Here is a 27,337-nt window from a genome sequence, read left to right on the forward strand (position 1 = left end):
AAATTCATTCCTATAGCTGCTCAAGTGCAAAGCCTGCAGTTTGTGGTAAAGGGTAAGCCTTCAAAGCTTTTAATGATTCCTATAGCCTTATTAGGTGGAGTATGACAAGATACTCCTTATAGGAGATCACCTATATAAGTGAAGAAGTGAGGTCGCTTCAATTATCAAAAAACACTTATAAATCCAAGAGATGGTCCAAGGCCGAAATAGACACAACGTGAGAACGAAACATATTTAGATCTATTATTGTGTGTATGTTGTTGACTAGGTTTACACAAAAGTTGACCGGTTCAAGACATCATGTTCACCGAGCAACGAGTAAATCTGATGGCATTACACTAAGGAAGGTTCAAAGCTAACAACTACCTATCCTAATGCAATAATGGATCGTCGGGACTTAGTTTTTTGCATTTGCATTAATCATCATTCATGTGGGGGATTGTTGGAATAAATGACTTAATTAGTCCATAATTACATTGTAATTAATGGAATTAAATGACATATTTGGAATCTACATTTTGAGTAGATTAATTTGCTATATTTACTTGTTCAAATCTATTAAGAATTGAATGAGTAATTAAATGCCAAAAGATAGTCATTGAAAATGGAAATGTGGAGTGTCATCCCACATTGGAAAAATAAGGAAGTTGAAAGCTATTTATTAAGTGCTCTCCACCATAAAGGAACAATCAAGTGTGCTTCTCTATGGTGGACCTTATGGTGCACCCAAGTGGGTTTTGACTTAGCCTTTTTAGGCTAAGGCTCAAATTCCTACGAGGAACACCTTCCGAGTCCGAGGCCGAGCACGTGCACGTCGCACTTGTCGCAATGGGCGCTTTGTAGGCGCACTTTGCACTTCGCGTCGTCGCGAGGAGCTTTGAGGAGCCTTTAGTTTTGACAAATGAAACGGTGGCTCGTGTGACGTGGCAGTGACGTGGAACATGTGGCTCGGTGACGTGGCACCGCGTGGCGGATAATGAATCTGGGTGGATGAGGTTGCTGACGTGGCAGCGGTTGGATCAGACTGGTGAGGTGGGGGTGGTTGGCTCGCACCCCTTTGACCGAACCAATGCGATGGTTCGGACCATAGCCTGGTTCGAACAGACACCCCCTGGCAGACACCTCTTTATAGCACCCTTCCTTCTCCTATAAATACAGCCCTGCAGAATGAGATTAGACACACCAAAAATTAATTCAGATAATTATTTTACTCATTCTCTCTTCTAGTTCATACTCAAGTCCCGAGTATTCTATAGTTCGCTGGAAGTTTGAGTTTCTAGTACAAGGTCTCGTACTCATTAAACCGTTGTATCTTGGGGACATTTGCCATCGAACTGTGTGTACTATGCGGGGCAATTTTGTCTTCCGGAGAAAGAGTCCAACTCTTGCCTCGGTTCCTACATTCACGTCGTTATTCTGTCCACATTTCTACACCCGTCAATAACACTCCTATCCAAAAGCTGTCAAGTTGTGCTCATTTTTTAGAGTATAAAGGCTTGTTTGGTTATCTTGCATGCTGGGAAGCTGAAAATGAGATACCTGTGAGATTTGAACTTTGGGTTATGAAGAACGGATCATGGACAATGGAATCTGTTTTCCATACATGTGGGGTTTCAAGGCCGTTACGGTTTTCGAGAAACGGTGAGCTATTGTATTTTTTAAGCGTGAATGATGAAGTGCTCGTGTTTGATCGTGCCACTGGAAAGTTGAATCATCCCGGTATCAATTTTTGTTGGTCTATAGCACAGCTAACTCCATTTGTTGAGAGCTTTGTTCAACTGAATGGAATTTCACATGCTGAGGTAAATTCTCGATATTATGATTGTTTCCAACTGATTATAAATTCCTTATGCTTATACTAGAAATTGCCATAGTTTAGTCATGAGTTGATTTTTATTTTAGACTATGGATGAGTATTTGTGTTTATATGATATTATTGACGTTGATGAAGTAAATGTCAATAAACAGACTGAGGATCTGGAGAAAGAAGAAGAAGGATACATAATTGAAGCAACTGAGGGACCATTGATGCAAGTGTAGTTTGATAATCTAGCTTGTTATATCTTCCCTATTTATTAGATTCATAGCGTATTTTGAGATATGATTAGCTTGTTAGCTTGGTATCTTCCCTAATTATCCACTTTGCGTGGATAAAAATATTATATTAGCGTATTTTGAGATGATGGTGCATACTTAGAGACCATTGATGCAAGTGTAGTTTGATAATTCTAGCTTGTTATCTTCCCTATTTATTAGATATATATTAGCGTATTTTGAGATATGATTAGCTTGTTAGCTTGGTATCTTCCCTAATTATCCACTTTGCCTGGATAAAAATATTATATTAGCGTGTTTTGAGATGATGGTGGCGGTATGCTGAGAATTTTCTGATTTTAATTTGTTGTTGATCTTAGTCTTCTTTGGTTGGAGTTATTATGCTCACTGGTTTTCTTGTTCCTTTATCCGTAATCTGTAAAATATGAGTGTCTCGTCATAGAATGCAAATATTGTGTCCTGTGCAGTAAGGGTATGTGCCTTCGGTGTTATGGTTTGATTTTTGTTAAAACCCAAATTGAATCAAATTTATATTTGGTTTTAAAAAAAATCCTAACCGAACCGAATTAATTAAATAAAATCGAATCGAAAAATTGAAATTAAAAAGAAAGCAAACCAAACCAAAAAATCAAAATAATTTAAAAAAAAAAAACTGAAAAAATAAAATAAAAAAATAAGAAAAAGATAAAATTTAATTGTAGTTAATACTAAAATTATATATATACATACAAATTTTTATATAAAAATTATATATCAATATATTCGATAAGAATCGAACCCAAAACAAGAAGGAAATTTGGAAAGCTTGAAGAGGAAGAAAGAATTTCTACTTTTGTATTTCTTGTGGATAAAGAATAGTTAATGTCCTTACATTTGAATATTTTTCTTTTATTTATAGGCTACTTTCTAAACCTATCTAAGCCCTAATATCAAGGCTCATTAATGTTGTAGTGCCCTTGGCCCAAATCCCGTTAAAATCTGTCAGCAGAAATCTTGTGGGGAAAACACTCAAAAAAAGAAAAAGAGTATTTAATCTAGATAAAAGAATTAAAAATACATATATCTTCTAACTTTCAGATAGTCTTCAAATCGGCTCCATATTTTTATTAGTTCTTTAGCTTGGACTCGCATCCTCAAATCTGTCTTATTTCTCATTGCAGCTCTGTCAGGCTCAGATTTATGGTTGCTTCAGATCTGCCCAACACGACTTTATATTCTTTCGACAATATCAAAATAACACGAATATAATAAGCTAATTTTAGTTATATATGACTTATTTTAGGGCCTTAAGTGGGCTTGATGTATCTTATGTGGGCCCTCCTTTAGAAGAACGGGAATCTATAATTCCATCCTCATCAATGTAATATAGTTCGGTTTTCAATTTTGTTCGATTTTTACAAAACCAAGCCGAATCGAATAAAAAAACCGAATTCTTTTGAAAATCAAACCAAGCCAAATCGAAAAATTGAAAAAATTGAACCATATTTTAATATTCAGTTTGAATCAATTCAGTTATTCGATTTCGATTATTTTGCTCATTGTGTGCAGCTCTAATAGTTTACCACTGAATGTGTTCTTTGGGAGCTTATACACTCGATCAGCAACTGAATGGAAGTTAGTGATTAGAGATCATGCTAAGCTAGTAAGCTTATACACTAGGGGTTGAAAATATAATGGAGAAGACATAATCAAAGACAAATATTGATCATAATAAAATCAATCTATTACAACATCCATCTAGCCTAATCCTGAAATCAAAGGGGGATTTAGCCTACCATGTTCACAAACAACATACTTAAATCAAAGAAATACATATAGGAAAGAGAGAGTAATGTGTGACAAATCCTATTAATGGGCTTTCTTCAATCTTTTCTCATCTTCAATGTTTCTTCAAAAGGTAGGTGTGAGCATTAATGGAGGTTAGGGTTTTGTTTGGAGGATCGGGGAAGATGAAATTGGGCGTGTGTGTTGAAAGATTAAAAAAAATAGGTGTTTTAGCTCAAAATCGCGTTTGGGCCCACCAAATGGCGGATCCTCGTCTTTTCCCCACGGTCGTGCTGACCACCGCAGCCGGAAGAAGGGAAGCCCGCGGCCGCGTCTCGGACCGCGGGTGATTATAAAAAATTTTCTGGACTGATCTGGAGCAGAGGCCCGCGGTTGGGCCGCAACCGCAGCCCGAACCGCGGTTGCTGGGCAATTTTGGAGCAGAGGGCCGTGGTCGAGCCCGTGGCCGCGGCCTGGACTGCGGGGTCCTAGACTTTATGTGCAGTTCGCTCGTTCGGCTCCGTTCTCTCTCGTCCAAACTCCGATTTGGTCGTCGTTTGCGCTCACGGATTCCTCTCGAGATGAACTTCAAGCTTATGATTTCAAAATTCTCTAATTTATCTTTGATTTTCCCTGAAATCACTCCAAAAGTTACACCAAGCATCAAAACTTAACAAAACTCAAAAATTGAGATACAAACACATATTAACAATCAATTCATGGAGAAAAATGACAACAATTCATACGAAATGGAGGTACGAAAACCATGTTTGTCAATAATGTAATTAATAACCCTTATCTTTTATCTAATTCTTACTATATTTGGAAATGACTCAAGATTCGTGGGACGGTTGAAAAAAAATGACTCGAGATTCGTGGAACGGAGGGAATATTATTTAAAAATTTTATTTTATCTCTAATTATATTTGTAAATTGATGATTTGATTTGATGTTAGTAGATTTAATTTTATTTTTTTTACTCATTTTTATAGCAAAAAAATAAAATTTAAGAGAAAAAAATATTGGGCGGGTTTGGCCTTACCCTACCGCCCGATGGCCCGATAAGAATTGAGTTGAGCTTGCTATTTTGAGTCGCGATCATATTTTGGGCCGGTCTCATCTGACCCGGTATAATTTAAAAGCCCAGAGGATTGGACCGGTGATACGCACCCGTCGTACGGTACGATCAAAATACTTGTGTATGCCCCAGACGGACAGTACACGCTCCTATTGCTCGCAACCAAAGAACAGTCTTAGCAGCAAGTATAGGGTCGAATCCTACAGGGAGTGAGGAACACTTTGTTCTCTGTAAACAAATTGAGGTGTCACAAGTCTCAATCTGTATAACCTGCACAAGTAAACTAAACGTAGATCAAATATAAAAAGGGGTAAGGTTTTCGGTTAGGTCATAACTGCTGTAGATATTTGTATTGGTCATAGGCATACTGAAGATCCGTCCATGATCCATATAACCTCAAGGCGTGGCCTAAAGACATTGGGGCGTTTCAAGAGATTATACTTCACGCTTAGGATGGTTGAATCCGTTGTAATCACTTAGTCCGAAGATCACGGTTTTTCCCCGGTCACAAGGCTGTGCTTCACTCCTCCTTAGATACTAGTCATACCCGTTACTCACCAAGTATGGCCCTCATCAACCTTCTCTCCCAAGGTCCCCGGACCCTGAGCACGTATGACTCTCGGGATTGTAATTTCCGGTACCAAACCGACCGGTCATAATCACACGTACGATGCAATAAACATCTTCCTTGTTTGATAACCATGGCTTTATGCCTCGTCACAGTTGATGGGTAGTCACTAAAGAAGCCCAAGATCGAGAGAGGACAGTGTATCCCATTAATCATTTTCTCATCTTCCGGATCTACAACACCTTTTGTTGATGCTGCGCAGCTACTCGGTCATGGACATACTGGTTGTCACGCCCAAGTATGCCTAGCCTTTGCTTGACATGGACAACCTTTTGCCGAACGGAGTTCACCCGTTAGGCCCCTACTGTCCATGGTTTGGCTCAGATCCTTCTGGAACTACTAGACTAAACCGAAAGCACAAATGCCTCACAATTCACAATAGTTTTACATATCGACAACAATTATTTCCACCCCTTTGAAGAAACCATATTTTGACATATGATCCACATGCCCGTGACCAACTTCGGATACCAAACAAGTACATACAAAAATCATAAGTGCCTATTGCAAGAGATCGAAACTTACTTGCAAATCTGGTGATGAGAGACTCCAGTGTTGATCTTTCAATTTGTTCCTACGGTAAGACTTCACGTTAGGTGGCAACGATCTTGAAGTCTTCTCCAGCAAAGTTGGCGTCTGCTCTCTCTCTCAAATATGCTCTCACGTGTGTAAATGATTAATTAATTAGGTTTTTGGGTTGTCTTATTACTTATGCTAGGCATTAGACATACCTAAATAATAAGCCCAAAACATAATTAAATCAGACCAAGCCCAAAGACTTAAGAGAGGAGAGGGAATGCTCACTTAAGGAGTACAACCTTTATTGGGCCAAGCGGGGATCTACTAGCTTGAATAAAGTTTGGCCTCCTAGTGCTCGATTTTCTTATTCAGCCAAGATAAAATCGAGACACAAGTATTAATTTATTCCACTAGAAAATTAATACTGATTTACCTCTTTATTATTTAGAAGAGTCGGAGCTAGTATTAGACTTAATAAATCTCCGTGTTTAAGATATCTAATATCCATTAATTAATTAATTCCTCTGACGATCAATTAATTAATTAATCAGTCGTTTAATAATAAACGACATCTCGAGTGCTACCACTTGAACTTATTATCGTATCGAAACTAATTCGACCTGCAGGGGTTTAATACGATAAACTTATTAAGTTCCTCGAGAGCATATTATCATCTTGTTATTAGCAGGACACAAATCCTTATTGCAATGTAATCGCATGTCAAATAATAATTGCTATCACCCAAAGTATCGAGTATATTGAGCTTCAAGAGAACTCTCACCCATGATAAATCAAAACAATAGTCAATATATTATTCACACCGATTAATCCAACTAAGGTTAAGACTATTTAAGTCGCCGAGATCTTGATTCTTAATTAGTCAGAATATAAGAATTCATCTCACTGTGATCCAGTTCAATACACGAAGGTACTAGGATAAATAAATAGTCAAGACAAACTATTTATCCATTTATGCTACAATCTACACCAACAACTCGTCCATAGTTGCCTCGATTGTGAACTCAATTTATATCTCAACTTCTTCCAATTATATGATCTTCTGTGATCTACAACACACCATATAATCTATAGTATGAGATAAATTGGGATATAATATGATTATGCAATAACAATATTTCAGATAAAAGAATCACAGTGAACTAAGGAATCAATGTATACAAGCATAAAGTCTTGCTTTCAGTATACAACCCTTCACCCTTTACCTTACCAAAGGAACTACTCACACATATTGAAAAGCGTAAATGCAAAATTACTTAAACTAAACACATCATTAAGCAAAAGATAAATACGTGAATTAGTAGAATACCTAAGGCGAAAGGCCTTGATCTTGTTCTTGCAATGGAATGAAAATGAAAGCAAAACTAAACAAATATTCTGGAAATGAAATACTGAAATGTAAAGTGTTTGGATGCCACAAGTCGGCTGAAGAGTATAAAACTGGCCTAAGAGTTTTTAGTTGCAAAAGTTCTAGTGTCAAAAAGTTCAACGGGCAAAAAGTCCTTGATAGCTGTGGCTGCTTATAAAAAAACAAAAGTTCTAGTGTCAAAAAGTTCAACAGGCAAAAAGTCCTTGATAGCTGTGGCTGCTTCTCTTTTTATACTGCAGAAATGGTAGGGAGCTAACCCTAGTTGCGCCAGCTTCATATCTTCATTGAGATCTTCTTTCCTTCTTTAGCGCAATCCTTGATTGATCCGATTGAAGATATTTTCCAGCTGCAAGCTTGAGTCAACTTTCATTTTTTCCAGATTCTTCTAGCTCTTTCTCCGTTCTTTTGCATCCTTCTATCAAATCTTCGGAATTTACTTTCCTTTCTCGGCTCCGGCTGTCTGCTTCTCCTTGTAATGGTCAGACGGAATGCTTCATTCGGTTCGGCTCATACCAGGTGGGTTGCTTCGGGTTCCCGTGCCCAAGTTAGACTTGAGAGGTACTGCGCCTAGGCTCCAAGCTGGTAAACATGACATTGCAATCTGGGCTTGGTAATGCCCATTCCGACCACATTTCCTCTGTTTCCGCTTTACTGGACCTTCCTTCCTTGACAACGTTGTTTTTCCCCGGACAGACCTGAACTGACACAAAGAAAGAGAAAAAAACAGGATCAAATGGCCCAAAAGTCGAAGACGCATCAACCGGGCTGGCCTGACCCGGCCCATTTGACAGCTCTATTGGTGGGTGCGCAAGGGGCGGAGATAGGGAAATTATAATAGGGTTACAAAGAATCGGTGGGTCATCACTGCCAGCAATTTTTTTTTTTTTTTGGTGGTTGTCAAGTTGGCGTTTGGCCGAAACATGTTAATATTGATAGTCAGATAATTTTTATGGACCATAAATAAAAAAGAATTAAATTATGAATATTATTTTGAAATTATGGTTAAGATGAAATATTTGATAAAAAAAACACTGAATTAATGGGTCAGAAAATGATATTTAGCCAAATCGAAATTAGAAATAGGTTTGTGATTTATGTCTTTTCTTGTCACTACAATCTGTCATGCCTTTTTCACTCTCTCTGCCGTCCGCCGGTCGCCTCTGGCCACGGCCTCGCCGCCTAGGACCTCTCCATCCAAGCGCTGCGACCTGCAAGAGCCAAGCAGGCAGCACAGCAGCAGTGCCCCCAAGCCCTCGCCCCGCCCCGTCTCCTTCGATCGACAGCCCGCCGCCCTCACCTAGCCTTTCCCGGATCCGCCTCCTTCGGCCTCGATACCTCCGCCTGACGACTGCGTAGCAGCAGCAGTTTCCAACGCCCAAGTTCCCAACGAAAGGTAACGAGGCAGGCTGTTTAGGTGTTTAATTTTTTTTTTTTTTTTCGTCTTACTGAAGAATACTTGAATATTTTGTAGATCTATGAAATAATCGGACATTAGATAAATAAATTACGATTTTGGAAATTCTTCAATGTAATACTTTAGATCTACCACTATTTAAACTATTTACAGTAAAAATTAGTTTTATTTCTTTATTATGTGTCAGAAGCTTCAGCTGGAGGTGCATACAGCAAATAGTTTATTTTTTTCGTGCAGAATCTGTATAAATGAACTGGTATTTGGCCAACAAATTCGAATTGCTTTAATTCATGGATAATCTTAAGAAATATGGAATCATCATCGCCGGAATTCGATTATTTGTTTAAAGTTGCTAGTTGGAGATTCTGGGGCTGGGAAAAGTAGTCTTTGGCTGAGTTTAACATCTGATGCTTTCGAGGAGCTCTCTCCCACACAATATCTTCTTCGTGTTGTTTAATCTGGATATTCTCGTGTTTTTCAATCATATGATTCCTCTAAGTTTGTGCATAATATGTTCAATTTAGTTAATGTGGCGGGAATAGGAAATTTCAATGTGGAGATTTTGATATTTTGTGTAGGGTCTTGATTGAAAGGATTGAGGAATTCTTGTGGTTATTGACATAGCTAATGGGTTCATCGCAACTCCACTTTCTTTCACTTGTTTTTACCTTGAAATCCTTAATATTGTATTTTAATTTATTATAGTCGTTTCCAGTCACTGTGTTCAACTCTCCTCTTCTCAGATACTGCATGGCTGCACACGTCGCCACCTCCGCTGCCAAGCGCTGCCTTCCGATGCTTCCTTCTCTCTATGGCCAACATGTTCGATCTAGCAATTGTTTCATGGGCCCCAGAATCGGAACCCTAATTCAACAGACCAGCAGGTTTTTTTTTTATTTCTTTCTTTCTAATTTGGTAATTGATTTATTCTGACCTGTTTGTATGGGTTTAAAGATGAGTTATTTGGATGTATAAATTGTTAATTTTTGTGTCAGAGAGTGGGAAAGTAGGAAGGGGGGTTCGACTAGAATCTATGGTGCCACGCCTTATTGGAAAAAGCTTGTGCGGCTAGGTATTTATTTTCAATAATTAATAAACTTTTTTCTTTATGTAGTTGGATTTGGTACATGTATAAAACTTTATATATGTACGTAACTGAAATGTATACATATGATGTTTGTTAATTGGGTAGGTAATGAGGCAATTGTTCCCTGCATATCCGAGACAAAACATACTTCTTCCTATGGACTCTCGGATCACTTGTTTCCCTACTCTATGCCTAAGCCTTACATTTACATCGTCTACCCTGATGAACATAAATATATGTATTTTAGTGCACATTCAGTTGAAGAGGATGGGACCATCTCTTCCTCACCAAAATATTACATTTATCCTCCCTCCTTTGAAGGAAACTTGTTTCTTCACTGGCATAAGTTGTAATGGTCTATTACATTTTCAAAATGAGCAGTATGATGATTTTCTTTGGAACCCAACAACCAATGAGTTTAAGGCCCTCCCTAACTCCTCCTCCTGTGATCACCAACAGCCTCGTGGTCTTCGTGTTACCAATTATAAGATTGGTTGTGGAATGTGGTCTGACAATAGATGTGCAGATAATTACAAAATGTTGCACCTTGTTTTGGCTGATACGGAAAAAGTTGAGGAAGAGGAAGAGGAAGAGAATAGCATTAGCATTGATTTGAGTTACCACATTCACTTGTATTCACTCAAAACTAATTCCTGGAAGATAATACCATGCTCAGAGTTTAGTTTACTTAGTGGACCTGGTGTTACCATTAATGGGGTTTATTATACTCTAGGATATTTAATCGGAAATGTAGAGATTGGAGTTCTCCTTTCATTTGACTTCTCTACCGAAACTCTTTCTAGTATACCCAGGCCACCTATCCAAAAGGGGTTAAGTAGTTCTAGTTTAACCGTACCTCCTATCCAAAAGCTGTCAAGTTGTGCTCATTTTTTAGAGTATAAAGGCTTGTTTGGTTATCTTGCATGCTGGGAAGCTGAAAATAAGATACCTGTGAGATTTGAACTTTGGGTTATGAAGAACGGATCATGGACAATGGAATCTGTTTTCAATACATGTGGGGTTTCAAGGCCGTTACGGTTTTCGAGAAACGGTGAGCTATTGTATTTTTTAAGCGTGAATAATGAAGTGCTAGTGTTTGATCGTGCCACTGGAAAGTTGAATCATCCCGATATCAATTTTTGTTGGTCTATAGCACAGCTAACTCCATTTGTTGAGAGCTTTGTTCAACTGAATGGAATTTCACATGCTGAGGTAAATTCTCGATATTATGATTGTTTCCAACTGATTATAAATTCCTTATGCTTATACTAGAAATTGCCATAGTTTAGTCATGAGTTGATTTTTATTTTAGACTATGGATGAGTATTTGTGTTTATATGATATTATTGACGTTGATGAAGTAAATGTCAATAAACAGGCTGAGGATCTGGAGAAAGAAGAAGAAGGATACATAATTGAAGCAACTGAGGGACCATTGATGCAAGTGTAGTTTGATAATCTAGCTTGTTATATCTTCCCTATTTATTAGATTCATAGCGTATTTTGAGATATGATTAGCTTGTTAGCTTGGTATCTTCCCTAATTATCCACTTTGCGTGGATATAAATATTATACTATTAGCGTATTTTGAGATGATGGTGCATACTGAGAGACCATTGATGCAAGTGTAGTTTGATAATTCTAGCTTGTTATCTTCCCTATTTATTAGATATATATTAGCGTATTTTGAGATATGATTAGCTTGTTAGCTTGGTATCTTCCCTAATTATCCACTTTGCTTGGATAAAAATATTATATTAGCGTATTTTGAGATGATGGTGACGGTATGCTGAGAATTTTCTGATTGTAATTTGTTGTTGATCTTAGTCTTCTTTGGTTGGAGTTATTATGCTCACTGGTTTTCTTGTTCCTTTATTCGTAATCTGTAAAATATGAGTGTCTCGTCATAGAATGCAAATATTGTGTCCTGTGCAGTAAGGGTGCTTGCCTTCGGTGTTATGGTTTGATTTTTGTTAAAACCCAAATTAAATCAAATTTATATTTGGTTTTAAAAAAAATCCTAACCGAATCAAATTAACTAAATAAAATCGAATCGAAAAATTGAAATTAAAAAGAAAGCAAACCAACTGAAAAATCAAAATAATTTAATATAAACTGAAAAATGAAAATAAAAAATAAGAAAAAGATAAAACTTAATTGTAGTTAATACTAAAATTATATATATACATACAAATTTTTATATAAAAATTATATATCAATATGTATATATTCAATAAGAATCGAACCCAAAACAAGAAGGAAATTTGGAAAGCTTGAAGAGGAAGAAAGAATTTCTACTTTTGTATTTCTTGTGGATAAAGAATAGTTAATGTCCTTATATTTGAATATTTTTCTTTAGGGTTAATTGCCCCTAAATACATCACATTTTCTTGAATTCTACAATTGCACATCACCTTTAAAATCCGTCCCTAAATACACCGCATTTCCTTCTACAATTGCACATCACCTTTAAATCCGCCCCAAAATACATCAGCTTTATATTTTTTCTGTTTTTGCACATGACTAAAAAAATCCTCAAGAAATAAATTAAAGTGTTAATTTATAAATTTAAATATCTTTTTAGCAGCGGAAATATAATAAAATAAAATTATTTATAAAGTTTAAAATCATATATATATATATATATATATATATATATATATATATATAAATAAGTATTTTTGTAAAGAAATAAATTCTCTAATAAATTTTTAGAAAGAACTTGAAGTAAAAAAATAAACAAGTCATGACATTAAGAAAATAAAATGAAACTTTTATTTTAATAAATTTCACACGAATTCGATATAATTTGGAATTTAGAGTCACAATAATCAAAAGTACCACATGAATAATATAATGAGTTTGAAAGAAACATTTTTTTTTTCAAGAGGTTTGACGCGCCCATTCGACTCTCCACGCGCCTCCAATGTCATTTACCTGAAATATTAAATATGGGATAAGAATACATAGTATACTTAGTATGGGAACATGCAATTATTGTCCACATTAATAAAATGGTAACACATACGATCATAACATTCAAAACGACACAGTTTTGCCAATCTGAAAGCCGCGTCATTTAAAGTGGTAACACCCTAATCTAATTAAAGTGTTAAATATAAATTTAAATATCTTTTTAGCAGCGGAAATATAATAAAATAAAATTCCTTATAAAAATAAATAAAGAATTTTATTTTATTATATTTCCTCTGCTAAAAAGATATTTAAATTTATAAATTAACACTTTAATTTATTTCTTGAGGATTTTTTAGTCATGTGCAAAAACAGAAAAAATATAAAGGTGATGTATTTTGGGCAGGGACGGAGCTACCTTATAGGTTAGTGGGGCAATTGCCCCTCGTAAATTTTTATTTAGTATATGTATATATGTATAATTATAAAAATATGTATATTTTTGCCCCAACAAAAATTTGAGGAAAAAAGGGCAATCACGTGTGATTGGCAAATGGACTTAACAAAATTTGATTTCTTTTTTTTTGGTTATATACCTTACAAAGACAGAAGATACAAATAAATAAATAAAAGATATATAGGAAAGAGAAATTGTGGTTATCTTTTTCCACAAGTTTCCTTTTATCAAAAGAAAATATGAAACGGTATTCTCTTCTTATAAATTACCTTATTTTCACTCTAGGTTATGTTTTGTCTCTATCTGTCTTCTACTGTAATAAAAGCGAAAAAAAAAAAATCATCAACAAGTTGAGAATTCTTTCATCTTTATCATAGCTTTTTCAACTTGAGGATTACAAGGTATACAAAATCAACTACTTTAAATACTTTTTTTTTGTTATTACATAGTATTGTTAAATTTTTTAATTAATTTATCATCAAATAGGAATGGACAGATTTATTATCAGAAAATCATCAAATACGAATGAAGAGGCAAGTCAAAGAGAAAAAGCTCCTCAAGAACATGGTCCTACCACTGAACAGTGGAAAGAGCTTTTTCTGCCATGAAGATTGTCAAAAGCCGGCTTCGAAATCGAATGGTGATCGTTGGATGAATGATTGTTTAGTTACTTATATTGAGTTGAGACAATTGACAATGAGTTGATATTATATCGCTTTCAGAATATGAGTAATCGTAGAGAATTATTATAAAAATATTTTAGTATTATATAATTTTTTGTAATTTTTTTTATCATGTTTTGCCCCCCCCCCGGTCTTTAGGGCCTGGCTCGGCCCCTGATTTTGGGGCGGATTTAAAGGTGATGTGCAATTGTAGAATTCAATGAAATGTGGTGTATTTAGGGGCGGATTTTAAAGGTGATGTGCAATTGTAGAATTCAAGGAAATGTGGTGTATTTAGGGGCAATTAACCATTTTCTTTATTTATAGGCTACTTTCTAAACCTATCTAAGCCCTAATATCAAGGGTCATTAATGTTGTAGGGCCCTTGGCCCAAATCCCGTTAAAATCTGTCAGCAAAAATCTTGTGGGGAAAACACTCAAAAAAAGAAAAAGAGTATTCAATCTAGATAAAAGAATTAAAAATCGGGTTAATTACGCTAAAACACACGAACTTTGGCCCGATTTTCAACTTTTCCATATACTTTAAATTTTGTCTGAATTTCCCTGAATTTAGGCCCGCGTTCAATTTTTTCACAATTTTTGCTCCGGCCTTATTATAAAGCTGACATGGCATTTTTTGCTTGAACGAAAAGTTGACGTGGACACGCTGGACGGGATATTATACGACGTCGTTCTAAAAGACACGAACAACGTCGTTTTGTGTTGTTTTATCATCTATTTCGTGAGACTATGTTTTTGAACTCCAAATCAAATGAAATTGTGAGAATTAGGGTTCTCTCGATCATTCTCCTCTCACAACAATTACCATGGCTTATGCTAAATCTTCCTCCTCCGGCGGTTCAGCCATGGCCGACATGACCACAAAGTGTTACTGCCGAAGCCGCGTCGTGCTTAGGACGTCGCAAACACAATAAAACCCTGGACGGAGGTTCATATGTTGTCCGAAGAAATATGTAAGTGTCGATTTTCATTAATGGGTTTAGTTTAAGTGTCGATTTTCACAATGTAGAACCCTATTATGCAGATTAAGGCTCAGTGTGTGTTTTTCGATTGGGTTGATCCTGAGACTCCGATAGGAGAGGCAGAAGAAGAAGATGATGGTGAATCGAAACTAACTTTCTAGATTGGCGAATACTACCGACAACAACAGTATCTTGAACCGGACATGATGAGAATCCGACAATTGGAGGTTGAGATTAAGCATCTCAAAGAGAAAGAGAAAGACAACAAGAAGCTATTCATCAACATGAAGCAATTCATGTATGGTGCTTGTTTTGGAGTGTTGGTTTATGCAGTTTCGATGTCACTCATTTTCTAGAAATGATTACTAGATTAGGCTATGGTTAGTGTTTGAACATGTTAGTGCTTCAACTTCTTGTTTAGTATCCTATTTTCAGATACATATTGTATTGTCCAATTTTCAAGTGCAATGGACATTGAATTGTTGGTAATGAAAATATGGAAATTCGCATTAGGAGTCTCATAAGTTTGAACTCAAAATAAACTTAAATACTAAGCTGGAATCTTGTATTAGACACATTGGCATCTTCAAAATAAAATATGGCTCCATTCATATAATATGGAATTTGTAGACATCAGCAAAAGAAAATACAAAATACATAGTAATAGGAGTCTCATAAGTTTGAACTTCAAAAACAAGTTTCTGATCTAACTTTGGACATTTAAAACCACTACTAGTCTTTGGACAGCTTCAACAGTCAGTTCTTGGTTTGGGATTGTTGGGTTGGCACTTGAGATGATAGTTCTTCCCCTCTTGGTACTTGATGCACTATACTCCCAGAGCAAATGTAAGAGTTTCCTGTCTCCTCTCCCACAAAGTGCCCTACACCATTTGATGCCTACAACAAGCATTAGAAACATAGTTAGAATCAACATTGAATCAAACAAATTCTGCATGACTGGAAAATATGAAAATGATGCTTGTACCTGTCCTCGTTCCATAGCTAGGGTCTTACTCTTACTCTTCTTCTTACTCTTACTTGCTCCACTTGAGTTCACATCATCATCTGGCCTAGGGTGTTTCCTTAGTCTTCTTGGCTTTTTCTTTTTTGGCTTCTCTTTCTCCACAGTCTCATTCTTGCACACTGAAAACAATTTTGGCATGTCATAACAGTCCCTGCCCTAGTCATTCTAGAAGGATTTTTGGGATCCTTCTCATCCTTATCCCTTCTCATTTTCTTCTTTGGCCTCCCAGGCATCACCCTCACTTGTGGAGGTTGAACTGGATAGCCTACTGCCTTGGGCCATTGTCTTTCACCATTTATTGGCTCCAATGGATATAAATATTCTTTCAAGTGGGTTTCAGTGGTCAGGTACTTGTGGACATAATTGGCTAGATCTTTCTTCATGAAATGGATAGCAGAAATGGCATGGATACATGGGATGCCAGTGAGCTCCCAAACTCTACAGCTGCATGTTCTTTCAGGCAAAGAAACTATGAATCTATCATCCTTGTTCTCAACCTCAAACTTACCCCCTAGCCTAGGGTGAGCTGTACAGAACCTAGCCAAACTCTAACAGCAGGTGTTAACACATCAGACACACTTTCAACATGTTTTAACTTCCTAAATTGTCTCTCCCTAAGGCCACTTCTTATTTCTTCCAACATATGTATTATATGTTTCCCTCTAGCATTTAGTATGTACCCATTAAAGGTTTCAGACACATTATTATCTACCATATCACTCACACATGCAGTAGATATAAAGGCTTTACAGAACCTGGATGTGTCTCTCTCAGTGAAATTCTCATAAGCCATCATGTTCTCTGCCTTCAACTTGTCCATTGCTACATCCCACTCCTCCTTGTATGAACTTCTAACACCTTCCCAGAACATGTGCTTTAGAGTTACTCATTTGAACTGCTTTTTCCAATTCATATAAACATGGCGTCGCAGTTTCTATGCTCAACAAAAGGAGCCAAGTCCTTTACAGCATTTGTCAAACCCTACAACAAATTCAATAACATTGTAATGTAAGTAAATGTAACATCTGTATATGTAAATTCAACAAATTCAGTATATGTAGAATTATTTACCTTTTGTTGATCCGATATGAACGTGTAACCTGAACCATCTGTAACACCAAGTTCTTCAAGCAACATAGAGATAAACCATGCCCAACATGCCTCATTTTCCACTTCAACAACCGCCCAAGCAATTGGATACATCTTGTTATTTCCATAATTTCCAATAGCACAAAGAAGCTGCCCTCGTAGATGAGTCCTCAGGAAACAACCATCTAAGCCTATGATGGGTCTACATCCCTCCACAAATCTTTTTTTCAGAGCACTAAAACCTATATACAACCTTTTAAATATTGTACCATCCCCTACCAGTAATTCAAATCTCCCTTCTCTGTCAACTCTCATAAGCTCAGATATATAAGTCCTCAGCTTTGCATAGTGGCCAGTCACTGATCCTCTCAGTGTCTCTAGAGCATAAGCCTTAGCCCTATATAATCTGCCATTAGGAATAACAATATTGAACCTTATTTTGACATCATTTCTGAACTCCTCCACCATCATTTGAGGCCTTACTCTAAACACCTCAATGTATTGCTCACCAATCCACTTGTAGCTTGCTTGTCTATTCTGGACAGCAAATGTGCAAGTGTGATCATCACCAAGCACTTTAACTACAAGACTCTTCTCCTTCTGAACAGTGCTTGCATATACCCTCCACATACAAGGCTCTTCACAGTAGGCCTCGCATTGCTCTTTGTTGACCCTCCTGAAATGGATAGGATGCCCTTTCACTATGCTCCAACTAATTAATGCCTCCTTGCATTGAAAACCATCCTTAAATCTCATTCCTAGTACCAATTGCAAATCTGCAATATCCATTTTGGGATCATATACCACCTTAGGCTGCTTACTCCTAACTAATTGCCCATCAGAATCACAACTATCCGAGTTCTCAGCCTCAAGTGACAATTCATTATCTGACATCTTGTCCTTCCCCTCCCCAGAGTTAGCCATATTATCTCCCTAGACACCTAAATCCTCTCTCAGATTCACCCTAGCTTGTTCATATTCATCATCATCAGAACCTAATTCCATATCTCCTAGACTGTCTCCAGATTCCACTAACTCTTCATCTTCCTCCCCTGGGCAATAATCATCATCATCCTCATCAGTGCTCCATTCGGTTGCATCTGTCAATTGGGAGTAAAGTGGCACAACATCATCTCCCACTTCTCCATTTTCCCCTCCCTGTTCTACTTTACCCTTTCCCTTGTCTACTTTCCGCCCTCCCACATCTACCTTCTCCTTAACCTTCTCAGACTTCCCCCCTCCCTTACCAACACTCCTCTTTGTAGTAGTGATTGTCTTTGTCACTGTCTTAGTAACCACTTCAGTCACAACCTTAACCACTTCCCTCTTCCCATCATCTACATAAACAGAGATAGATCAGCAAGACCTGGAGATGTTCTTCAACATTTGCATCACATGCTTATCCTCAGTCAATTCCATATAAACAAGAGTTCTAGGGACCTTATATACTAGACACTTCCAAGATACGTATCCTAATTTCTGTACTTCTTCCTCCAAATCAAGATAGCCAAACCTATCTCTATCTAAGCCATATCTAGGTGTCAATTCACCACCAGAATACAATCTGCTGTTGGTTCCTACGCTAACGAACTTCCCTCCGTGATATATACACAACCCAAATTCATCGCTGCATTGCCAAAGAAACACAAAAAAGAGGATTTAGGTCGAAATGGACTTACAGATTTCGGAACTTCGAAACTCAACTAAACCCTAGACGCTCTCATGGACTAAGCAATAGGCGATGAAAATGAAGAAACAAATGAAATGAGTGAAGCTCGTACCTGTCGTCCATTTTTTTCTCCAAAATTGAAATACCAAATCGCGAGATTTTCGAGCCTTCAACTCGCGGTTCTTCTCATCAAAATTTGCTTCTCAGCGCAACAACAATTTCTCATCAACGTCTCCTTTCGTCAAAGTTATCGTCGTCTTCTCCGCGTCAAAATCGCCTCCATAGTGCAAGTCAACAATGGTGAAATGGAATTTACAGCGGGAACAGTAATATGTTTAAGGTAAACCAAGACTTTTCATACCCTAGCCTGAAACGACGTCATTTAGGTTATTTACTATGTAAACGACGTCTTTTAATATTGCTCGCAAAACGATGTCGTCGTCTATACTGCCAGGTAGGAGACACGTCAGAGACAAGTCAGCTCGGCACTTTGCCGAAGCAAAAATTGTGGAAAAATTGAACGCGAGCCTAAATTCAGACAAAATTTAAAGTATATGGAAAAGTTGAAAATCGGGCCAAAGTTCGTGTGTTTTAGCGTAATTAACCCTTAAAAATACATATATCTTCTAACTTTCGATAGTCTTCAAATCGGCTCCATATTTTTATTAGTTCTTTAGCTTGGACTCACATCCTCAAATCTGTCTTATTTCTCATTGCAGCTCTGTCAGGCTCAGATTTATGGTTGCTTCAGATCTGCCCAACGTGACTTTATATTCTTCCGACAATATCAAAATAACACGAATATAATAGGCTAATTTTAGTTATATATGACTTATTTTCGGGCCTTAAGTGGGCTTGATGTATCTTATGTAGGCCCTCCTTTTAGAAGAACGGGAATATCTAATTCCATCCTTATCAATGTAATATAGTTCGGTTCTTAATTTTGTTCGATTTTTACAGAACCAAGCCGAATCGAAACCAAACCAAATCGAAAAATTGAAAAAATCGATATTTTAATATTTTAGTTTGAATCAGTTTAGTTATTCGATTTCGATTATTTTGCTCATTGTGTGCAGCTCTAATAGTTTACCACTGAATGTATTCTTTGGGAGCTTATACACTCGATCAGCAATTGAATGGAAGTTAGTGATTAGAGATCATGCTAAGCTAGTAAGCTTATTACAGTCTTGTCTCCTTTAATTTATCAAGAAATTGTTGGAAAGATATTTTTTTTTGTAGGAAAAAAAAATCATGTCATTGTAAATAGGGTTAAAAAGCAAATACATCTATCACGTTTATAACAAAAAGCTAATAAGTTGTTAACGTTATATTTTGTATGAAGACTAGAGTTCGATCGTTCTAAGTAGCAAATTTTTTTACGATGAAGCGCAGTCTGTTGGTAAGACGCTTCCCCTCCAACCAATAGGTTGGGGGTTCAAGTCACTTAGGGGCTAAAGTGTGAGTGTGAGAGGCCAATAGGGTCGCTCATAGTTTGACGAATTATGTCGTTGCTTCTGATGGTGTAATGATCTGGAAGTCGAGCTTTCCAGTTTGGCTTTCGGATATTGCTCTTCATGATTTAATATAATTTTGAGCGCCTTTCCCTTCAAAAAAAAAAAATAGGGATAATATAATGAAATTAATATCGATTAATATATATTATATTTACTAATACATGCGGATGTATTTTTACAAAAAACATGTATGATATTTAAATTTTAATTTTATTTTTATTCTTTACACAAAACACATATTTTAATATTTTTTAGCGAAATATTCTTGATCATTTAATGTTTTCGCATAATTCAAAAATTATTTATGTTTTACTTTCTTGACCATTTAATGGTTTAGCATAATTCAAAAATTATTTCTTTTTTACTTTCTTTGGAGGATAATTATTAATTTTATTTTTTGGTCTGTAAATAAATTAAATTAAAAAAATAAAAAAAATAAAAAAAATGTATAAGGTTTTATGGCACACTCTATAGATATAGACTCAAAAATTGCATAGAGAAAATTATTTCTTTGCTTACTAAAATAAAGTATCGTGTAGCCACCGTGTGCAACCGTCGTGTGCACGTATATGTGAGATTGATTATTGATGTTAATTGTCACATAATTTTGTTATGTTCTAACACTTTTTGTAATGAATTGTCGAATACTAAAATAAAGTATTGAATTTATCTTTTAAATTCACACTTATAAATTATAATGTAAAGTAAGTTTCCGTCGAAACTGGACGCATAAATCACTAGTTTATAGTAATAGAGTCTACACATATCCACTCACGTTTAAAATGGAACTCTTACTCCACTAACAACATCACTCACATTTGATTAAAACTTATGTCGTTCACAGTATGAAAAAAAAAATTGTTGACAAAGAAAGTATTATATTTTATAACTATTTTAATACAGTACATTATACCAAATACGATATTAATACGACATGATAAAATACATCCTAATAAAATATATCACGCCTTATCTCATACCACATACCAAACGAGCCCTATATAGTAGATGAATAGGTGACAATTTCAATAGCATCCAATTACAAAACATAAAGTATGCAAGACGAGGATCCTCTTAAAGGCCTACACCCTAGAAGAAAAAAATGTCATCCGTTGAAGAAGAATGGTTAACATTCCTATTTTGAACTAGACTAAGTTACAGAAATGAGTCTTATTCGAAACTGTCTCACGGTCTAGATCCATAAGATAGCACTCATGCCCGAATCCAACATCAGATACCATCGAATATGAGTTTGGACTACACATTTTTACCCAAGATGATATTGTGTAGCTGGACTTGTGGTGTTTCATCTCTTTCGCAAGTGAAGTTTAAGCAAAGTGTTATAACTATTGTCTCCTCGAGAATTTGCAGCAAAACATCACGCTTTTGCCCGTCCTCAGTCTCTAACTGCCTAGCTTCTGCCGGAAACGTTGGGTTTATCTATCAAGCCAGCAAATGAAAAGAAGTCCATCTGTCTAATAACATTAACCAGGAGAGAGCTCTTCATACTTCAACAATGTAGTCTTCTTGTTTTTCTTTTTCCCTTTTTCTTGTCGAACTGTCGGAATCAAGATAGTTAGACGTCAACTGTGCATCCTTGATTGTAACAACAGCAGTTATGATTTGAGAATTGGTCTCACCTTAGGCAAAACTCAGTCTCGTTTTGCTTTGACAGATCATCCTTTTGCTGATGCAAACGTGCCTGGATGAAACTTTCATCACAACCTATGTTAGTGTTTCCCATGTTCAGCCTAGAAGTCAAAGTTATGATCGAGTTGACCAGGGTCGAACATCCTCTTCTTGCAATGACTTTCAGCACCGAAAAAGAGGAACACCCACGATCTTCACTTCCCCATTTCTTCAAGCTTGTCGAGAATCTGCTTCATATTAGGCCGGAGACGTTGTGTTGGCGAGCAACACGCCATTGCAAGCTGAAAATATCTGAGAACATCATCTTCTGTAACCACCCTCTCATCGTTGCTAAGACCAACAAGAATGTTTGGATGATACAAATCTTTAAGTCGGTCATCAAGAACTGCACTTGTCATGGCACCTGGCAGATAAGAGTCTTGATCGCTCTCATTAACTGCTTCTTTCCCAGATAGTAATTCCAGAAATATAATCCCTAAGCTGTAGACATCACTCTCTTCAGAGACGTCTTTCATCTTAATCAGCTCGGGGGCTTTATAACCCTCGAATCCAGATGCTTCAACCATTTTCTGTCGTGTAGCCGGATTCAACACCATGCGCACGCCAAAATCTGAGACATATGGGTGGTAGTCGGCACCCAATAATATATTCTTTGACTTGAGGTTGCCATGGACTATCGGTTTATTCAGAGCTGTATGAAGATGGTGAACTCCTCTAGCAATACCAATGGAGATTCTGCATATGGTAGTCCATTTATAAACCTCGCCGTTGCTATCTGTGAATTATCAGCACATTAGGTCAATTCAGCAGGTTTTTCTTGCTTTCTTATCCATGACATGTGGAAGATCAGAAAACGAAACCGGAGAGTGGCGTATCAAAAGCAAACTCTAATGTAAAGACCAACCTAATCTAGACAAATAAATGAAAATACCAACATCAAGCAGAAACAGAGCTGAACGTGTTAAGGATCTTATGCATTCAGACCGGACAGACAATAAAAATGCTATATCCATCTTAGTAAACAATGGATTAGCCTATACTATTTTTATCTATCTAGGCTAATCCTCAAAAGTAAACACCACCTTAGTGTCCAAAGCTCATGACAATAATGCCACATACAACTCATGAAGGTTACTTTCACATGATGACTTGCTACATATGCTTGATGTTTCACAACTTTAAAACTTATCTGCACAGATCAATTTAGACACATTTCAAGCATTCAAGTTTGGTGATATAAACCGATCAAGACGCAGAAAAACACAATGTCAACAGTTTCAGCCAATCACATTTATGAATTTTGAGCCAACCAAGTAAATCAAAACTGAAAAAAGCATGTCTTCTACAACTAAGTGGTGTCCAATGCGGAAATCAAGATATTTAAAAACATGAAAAAAGAACCGGTTAACAACATCTGATCTCATATCACCTCCAAATACAATCCTGCATCTATCCATCAAACACAGTAATTTTCTTGACAACACAAACAAAATAATCCACATACCACTACAAGATTCAACTTCCCAAAAAAAAAAAAAAAATCCAACCTTTACCTCTAATGAAGTCAGCCAAATTTCCGCCGCTGTAAAACGGAAGAACCATCAACTTCTCCCCCCTGGGTCCTGCATAAAAAGCATTGAGAGGCACCAAATTGGGGTGCCTAACAGACCCCAGCAGCTCAATAGCAGGCATAACCTCTTCTATCCTCAATGTACAAGTAGGCCTCAAGAATCTAAGCAACGTAACACAGTTTAAATTAACCAAATTAGCTTTGTATAATGTCCCATAACTCGATTTCCCAATAACTTCACCAGGTGCCTCAAGAATTTCCACCACACTAAGATCCTCACCGCCCTCAAATTTCACCAGATCCTCATCTCCTCCCTTGCGCTCTAACTTGGATTCTACATCTCTGCCATCATTTTCTGATTTTCTTCTTCTGAAACAAAAAATTGCGAGGAAAATAATTGTTAAGAGTGACAATGGGGTTAGAGTTGCGAGTAGTATGAGTTTATGTTTGTGCTCCATTTCTCATTGAGTAATGATTGTTGGTTGGGGTAAAGATGGAGCTTAGTGGTGAAGAAACAACAAAAGGTTCCAAGATCTGGAAGCTCAAAATGTGAGAAGTGAATGAAGAAGGATAATAGAATTGTGTAATCGTTAGTTTGTGTGAGAAAATGGAAGAAGGAAATCTGGAGTGAAATGGCAACTTCTATATGTGAACTTCTCCTGTTGGAGTTTACGAATAATTGGTGAAACAAAATCTTGATTGGGACTGCAAAATTAATGGAATTTTAGAACATAGGTGCAGACAAATCTGTAAGTGTGTGTGGAGGGTTGGCGGAGAGAGAGAGAGAGGAGAGAGCACAGACTGTCAGACCGAGAAGGAAAAACTGGCAGGTCGATTCATGTGATGTTTTATCTAGAAACTAAAGTATTTAAATTGTAGACTACATTTCTTTTAAATGCTTATGCTATTCACGAATTAATTACTTATTGGAACTTACTTGCCTACACATCAGGCTGATATAACGTTTTTAATGTAGTAATAGGTTCTGTTTAACATGCTTGAGTGCATACATCGACAAATTTGACAAATGATACGTGATAATTTAAGGGTGTGTTTGCTTTTTATTCCTCCGTAGCTTTTTATCCCTCTAAATAAAAGGATAATAAAAATTTATGTCTTTAAATATTTGTTTTTTTATCCAATATTTTACACAAACATCATTTTCCTTCCTTATTTTCTCTTCAAGGAGGGATAATATTATCCATCCATTTTGGTGTGATAATATTGTCCCTTCATTAAGTGAAAATAAGGAAGAAAAATGGTGTTTGTGTAAAATGTGGGATAAGAAAGCAAATATTTAAAGGCATAAATTTTTGTTATCCCTCCATTTTTAGAGAGATAAAAAGCAAACACACCATAAGGATTTAAAATTATTAAATTTTAAAACATACTGCTTTCGGCACCGAAATTAGATAAAAATAATTAAATAATAAAAAGATAAAATATCGCAAAATTCTCTTTTATTTTATTAGATAAATAGAATTTAGATGAAAATGAGTAAAAGATAAAAAGAAAAAAAAAACATGATGAATTTAGTAAATGGGACAGCTTTAAAAATAAAAGGTGGTCATTTATTATGAAACGAATTGAGTATATTTTTTTATATACATTTTAAATTTTTAGAATTATCACACGTTAATTAAATATTTACAAATATAATACCAATTGTTATAATGAAACCACGACGATGGAAATTAATAGTTGCATATACAATATATATATATATATATATATATATAAAATAAAAACGCAAATATAGATAGAGTATAGAGTCTTAATCTCAGTCGTTGATCTAATCTAATCTAACGGTCAGCGTTCGTTCGTTCAACGTTCAACGCCGAATTGTGTTGAACATGAATAGGGTTCGAATCCCTGACCCAAAAAGTTCAACAAATTATATGTACGCTCAAATTTCTAATATTTTTGTATAAGTTCTGTTTCTGATATATATATATATATATATATATATATATATATATATATAAATACAAAAATATGTAAATAAATTTAATTAAAAAGTAAAATTATAATTTACCAAGATATTTATAAAAAAATCAATAACTACAAAACTGCAAAAGTAAAATATTTATACGAACTAATACGCCTACCCGTGCGATACAAGACGAGTATCGAAATTAAACAATATATTCAATAAATAGATATAAAATAAATCAAATAAATATATAAGTACTTGCAAATTTGTTTAATTCACACTAATTATTCAATTAAGATTCTAAATATGAAAATATATAAATTTTGAAATTTATTGTTTTTAATAGTTAAAATATCATTTTTTTAATTGGTGATGAGTATAAATATATTAATTCATCAACTCAAAAGCAAGTATAAGTGATAATAGATATCAGCTATGTCTGACATGAATACTGTTAAATATACAAAATCATTTATTTGCATATATAATTTAATAAGTATATTTTTTTGAATGCATATTTAAATCATACTCCCTCCGTCCCTAAAATAAGTTCCTCTTTGGGGACGGTACGGGTTTTAAGGAAAAATGGTAAAGTGTATTGATATTGGAGAAAAATATGTTATAATTAGTATTGGGAGTGGTGAAAAAGTGAAAAGTAAGAATAAATAAAGTATTATTAGTGGTGGGATAGTCGTCCAAAAATGGAAAGAAAGAAAGAGGAATTTATTTGGGGGACGTCCTAAAAAGGAAAAAGATGAACTTATTTCAGGGACGGAGGGAGTATGTATTTACTCATATATATTTATTAGAGTAAAAGGGCTATAAAAGTAAACAAATACTTTCAACACAAATAAACAAAAAAATTATATAAATAAATTAAATTTTATTTAAAGTTCTTAGCATCCTCGCGAATGCGTCGAACTCTTACAAATTGAATATATACATATATTAGCATTAATGCACTAATGCATTGGATCTCATCATAATGGGTGCGATCATACCAGCATTAATGCACCGGATCCCATTAAAATTCAGAAATTAAGCGTGTTTGGGCGAGAGTAGTACTAAGATGGGTGACGCCCTCAGAAGTCCTCGTGTTGCACCCTTTTTTTGCCGCCCCGTGCTCCGTATATCTTTTATTTATTTTCGTCTGTTTTTTTTCTTAACTTCGTCGCGAATGCGCTGAACTTTTACGAATCGAACGAAATTTGGATCGCTCCGCTCCACGCTTTGCATGAATTCCTATGTGGGGCCGACATGCCGTCCAGGAGAATGCCGTGAGCACGAAAAATGGCTCGAGAAAGCTCGCAGCGCTTGATTTTTTGCCGCGAACCGCATTTTTGGGCTACGCCACCTACACCACAGTGTGGGGCTCGACGGGAGCTTCTCGCGCATATGTTGTGGGCTCCGTGGGGATGAAAAAGTTATGAGCGTTCGATAGTTGGAACACGCACTTATGCCTCACCACAACAGCTATAAGAGAACAAAGTGCAGTAGTGTTAGTATCATACCAACACTAATGGTGTTAGTATCATACCAACACTAATGCACCGGATCCCATCAGAATTGCTAAGTGTGTTTGGACAAGAGTAGTGCTAGGATGGGTGACCACCTGGGAAGTCCTTGTGTTCCACCACTTTTATGTCGCCCCGCGGTCTGTATATTTTTTATTTCTTCTCGCATGTTTTTTTTCTTAGCTTCGTCGCGTATGCGCCGAACTTTTACGAATCGAACGAAATTCGGATCGCTCTGCTCTAGGTGTTGCATGAATTCCAATGCCCGCCGCGGTGCCATCCCCCCCGACATCCCCTGAACCGCCACCATACCGACGATTAGCAGCAGCAATAGCCCCAATTCGGCTACTCCTTCCCTGTAAATTTCTTCTTTTTTTCATTTCGACTTCGAGCATATGCATATGAATTTTTCATTTTCTTGTTCTTT

The 27,337-nt window shown here is 36.2% G+C and overlaps 4 protein-coding genes and 2 pseudogenes across 9 annotated transcripts; 4 read left to right on the top strand and 2 right to left on the bottom strand.

Moving 5' to 3' along the window:
* Window positions 1-1,452: 1,452 nt before the first annotated feature.
* LOC131004981 (uncharacterized) lies at window positions 1,453-2,406 on the top strand. The gene is made up of 2 exons (XM_057931759.1): window positions 1,453-1,802; window positions 1,969-2,406. Exons 1-2 carry the CDS (start codon window positions 1,563-1,565, stop codon window positions 2,038-2,040), a joined length of 312 nt encoding a protein of 103 aa, XP_057787742.1. The 5' UTR covers window positions 1,453-1,562; the 3' UTR covers window positions 2,041-2,406.
* A 6,162-nt stretch (window positions 2,407-8,568) lies between these two features.
* On the top strand, window positions 8,569-11,751 carry LOC131004977 (uncharacterized). Of its 3 annotated transcripts, none has more exons than XM_057931756.1 (5): window positions 8,569-8,824; window positions 9,561-9,729; window positions 9,841-9,917; window positions 10,038-11,144; window positions 11,311-11,751. In XM_057931756.1, exons 4-5 carry the CDS (start codon window positions 10,041-10,043, stop codon window positions 11,380-11,382), a joined length of 1,176 nt encoding a protein of 391 aa, XP_057787739.1. In that variant the 5' UTR covers window positions 8,569-8,824; window positions 9,561-9,729; window positions 9,841-9,917; window positions 10,038-10,040; the 3' UTR covers window positions 11,383-11,751. The 3 variants fall into 3 exon arrangements, with proteins under 3 accessions (XP_057787739.1, XP_057787738.1, XP_057787740.1); XM_057931755.1 differs by having other exon boundaries at window positions 9,589-9,729; XM_057931757.1 differs by lacking the exons at window positions 8,569-8,824; window positions 9,561-9,729; window positions 9,841-9,917 and having other exon boundaries at window positions 9,924-11,144.
* Window positions 11,752-16,880: 5,129 nt separating this feature from the next.
* On the bottom strand, window positions 16,881-17,984 carry LOC131004969 (uncharacterized). Its single transcript, XM_057931739.1, has 2 exons — window positions 17,043-17,984; window positions 16,881-16,952 (listed from the first exon to the last, which is right to left on the bottom strand). Exons 1-2 carry the CDS (start codon window positions 17,982-17,984, stop codon window positions 16,881-16,883), a joined length of 1,014 nt encoding a protein of 337 aa, XP_057787722.1.
* A 3,259-nt stretch (window positions 17,985-21,243) lies between these two features.
* On the bottom strand, window positions 21,244-24,360 carry LOC131004986 (putative kinase-like protein TMKL1). Of its 4 annotated transcripts, none has more exons than XR_009095185.1 (3): window positions 23,447-24,329; window positions 21,884-22,668; window positions 21,244-21,801 (listed from the first exon to the last, which is right to left on the bottom strand). XR_009095185.1 is itself a non-coding variant. In XM_057931766.1 (2 exons), the coding sequence occupies exons 1-2, from the start codon at window positions 23,919-23,921 to the stop codon at window positions 22,088-22,090; spliced, it is 1,056 nt and encodes a 351-aa protein (XP_057787749.1). In that variant the 5' UTR covers window positions 23,922-24,360; the 3' UTR covers window positions 21,244-22,087. The 4 variants fall into 4 exon arrangements, 2 of the variants coding, with proteins under 2 accessions (XP_057787749.1, XP_057787748.1); XR_009095184.1 differs by having other exon boundaries at window positions 23,441-24,300; XM_057931766.1 differs by having other exon boundaries at window positions 21,244-22,668; window positions 23,447-24,360.
* A 2,023-nt stretch (window positions 24,361-26,383) lies between these two features.
* Window positions 26,384-26,502, top strand: LOC131004991 (5S ribosomal RNA; annotated as a pseudogene).
* A 417-nt stretch (window positions 26,503-26,919) lies between these two features.
* LOC131004992 (5S ribosomal RNA) lies at window positions 26,920-27,033 on the top strand (annotated as a pseudogene).
* The last annotated feature ends 304 nt before the right edge of the window (window positions 27,034-27,337 follow it).

This window comes from Salvia miltiorrhiza, unplaced genomic scaffold, assembly GCF_028751815.1.
Source record: "Salvia miltiorrhiza cultivar Shanhuang (shh) unplaced genomic scaffold, IMPLAD_Smil_shh original_scaffold_478, whole genome shotgun sequence".
Taxonomy (NCBI): Eukaryota; Viridiplantae; Streptophyta; class Magnoliopsida; order Lamiales; family Lamiaceae; genus Salvia; species Salvia miltiorrhiza.

What these genes read in the sequence shown, in the direction of transcription:
- LOC131004981 (XM_057931759.1), top strand. Translation starts at nt 1,563, where the DNA reads ATGAAGAACGGATCATGGACAATGGAATCTGTTTTCCATACATGTGGG. An exon ending in ATGGAATTTCACATGCTGAG is followed by an intron (nt 1,803 to 1,968) that starts GTAAATTCTCGA and finishes GTCAATAAACAG; the next exon opens with ACTGAGGATCTGGAGAAAGA.
- LOC131004986 (XM_057931765.1), bottom strand. Translation starts at nt 23,921, where the DNA reads ATGGAGCACAAACATAAACTCATACTACTCGCAACTCTAACCCCATTG. An exon ending in TGACTTCATTAGAGGTAAAG is followed by an intron (nt 22,669 to 23,440) that starts GTTGGATTTTTT and finishes GATAATTCACAG; the next exon opens with ATAGCAACGGCGAGGTTTAT.
- LOC131004969 (XM_057931739.1), bottom strand. Translation starts at nt 17,984, where the DNA reads ATGGCTAACTCTGGGGAGGGGAAGGACAAGATGTCAGATAATGAATTG. An exon ending in TCATATCGGATCAACAAAAG is followed by an intron (nt 16,953 to 17,042) that starts GTAAATAATTCT and finishes AATTTGTTGTAG; the next exon opens with GGTTTGACAAATGCTGTAAA.
- LOC131004977 (XM_057931756.1), top strand. Translation starts at nt 10,041, where the DNA reads ATGAGGCAATTGTTCCCTGCATATCCGAGACAAAACATACTTCTTCCT. An exon ending in ATGGAATTTCACATGCTGAG is followed by an intron (nt 11,145 to 11,310) that starts GTAAATTCTCGA and finishes GTCAATAAACAG; the next exon opens with GCTGAGGATCTGGAGAAAGA.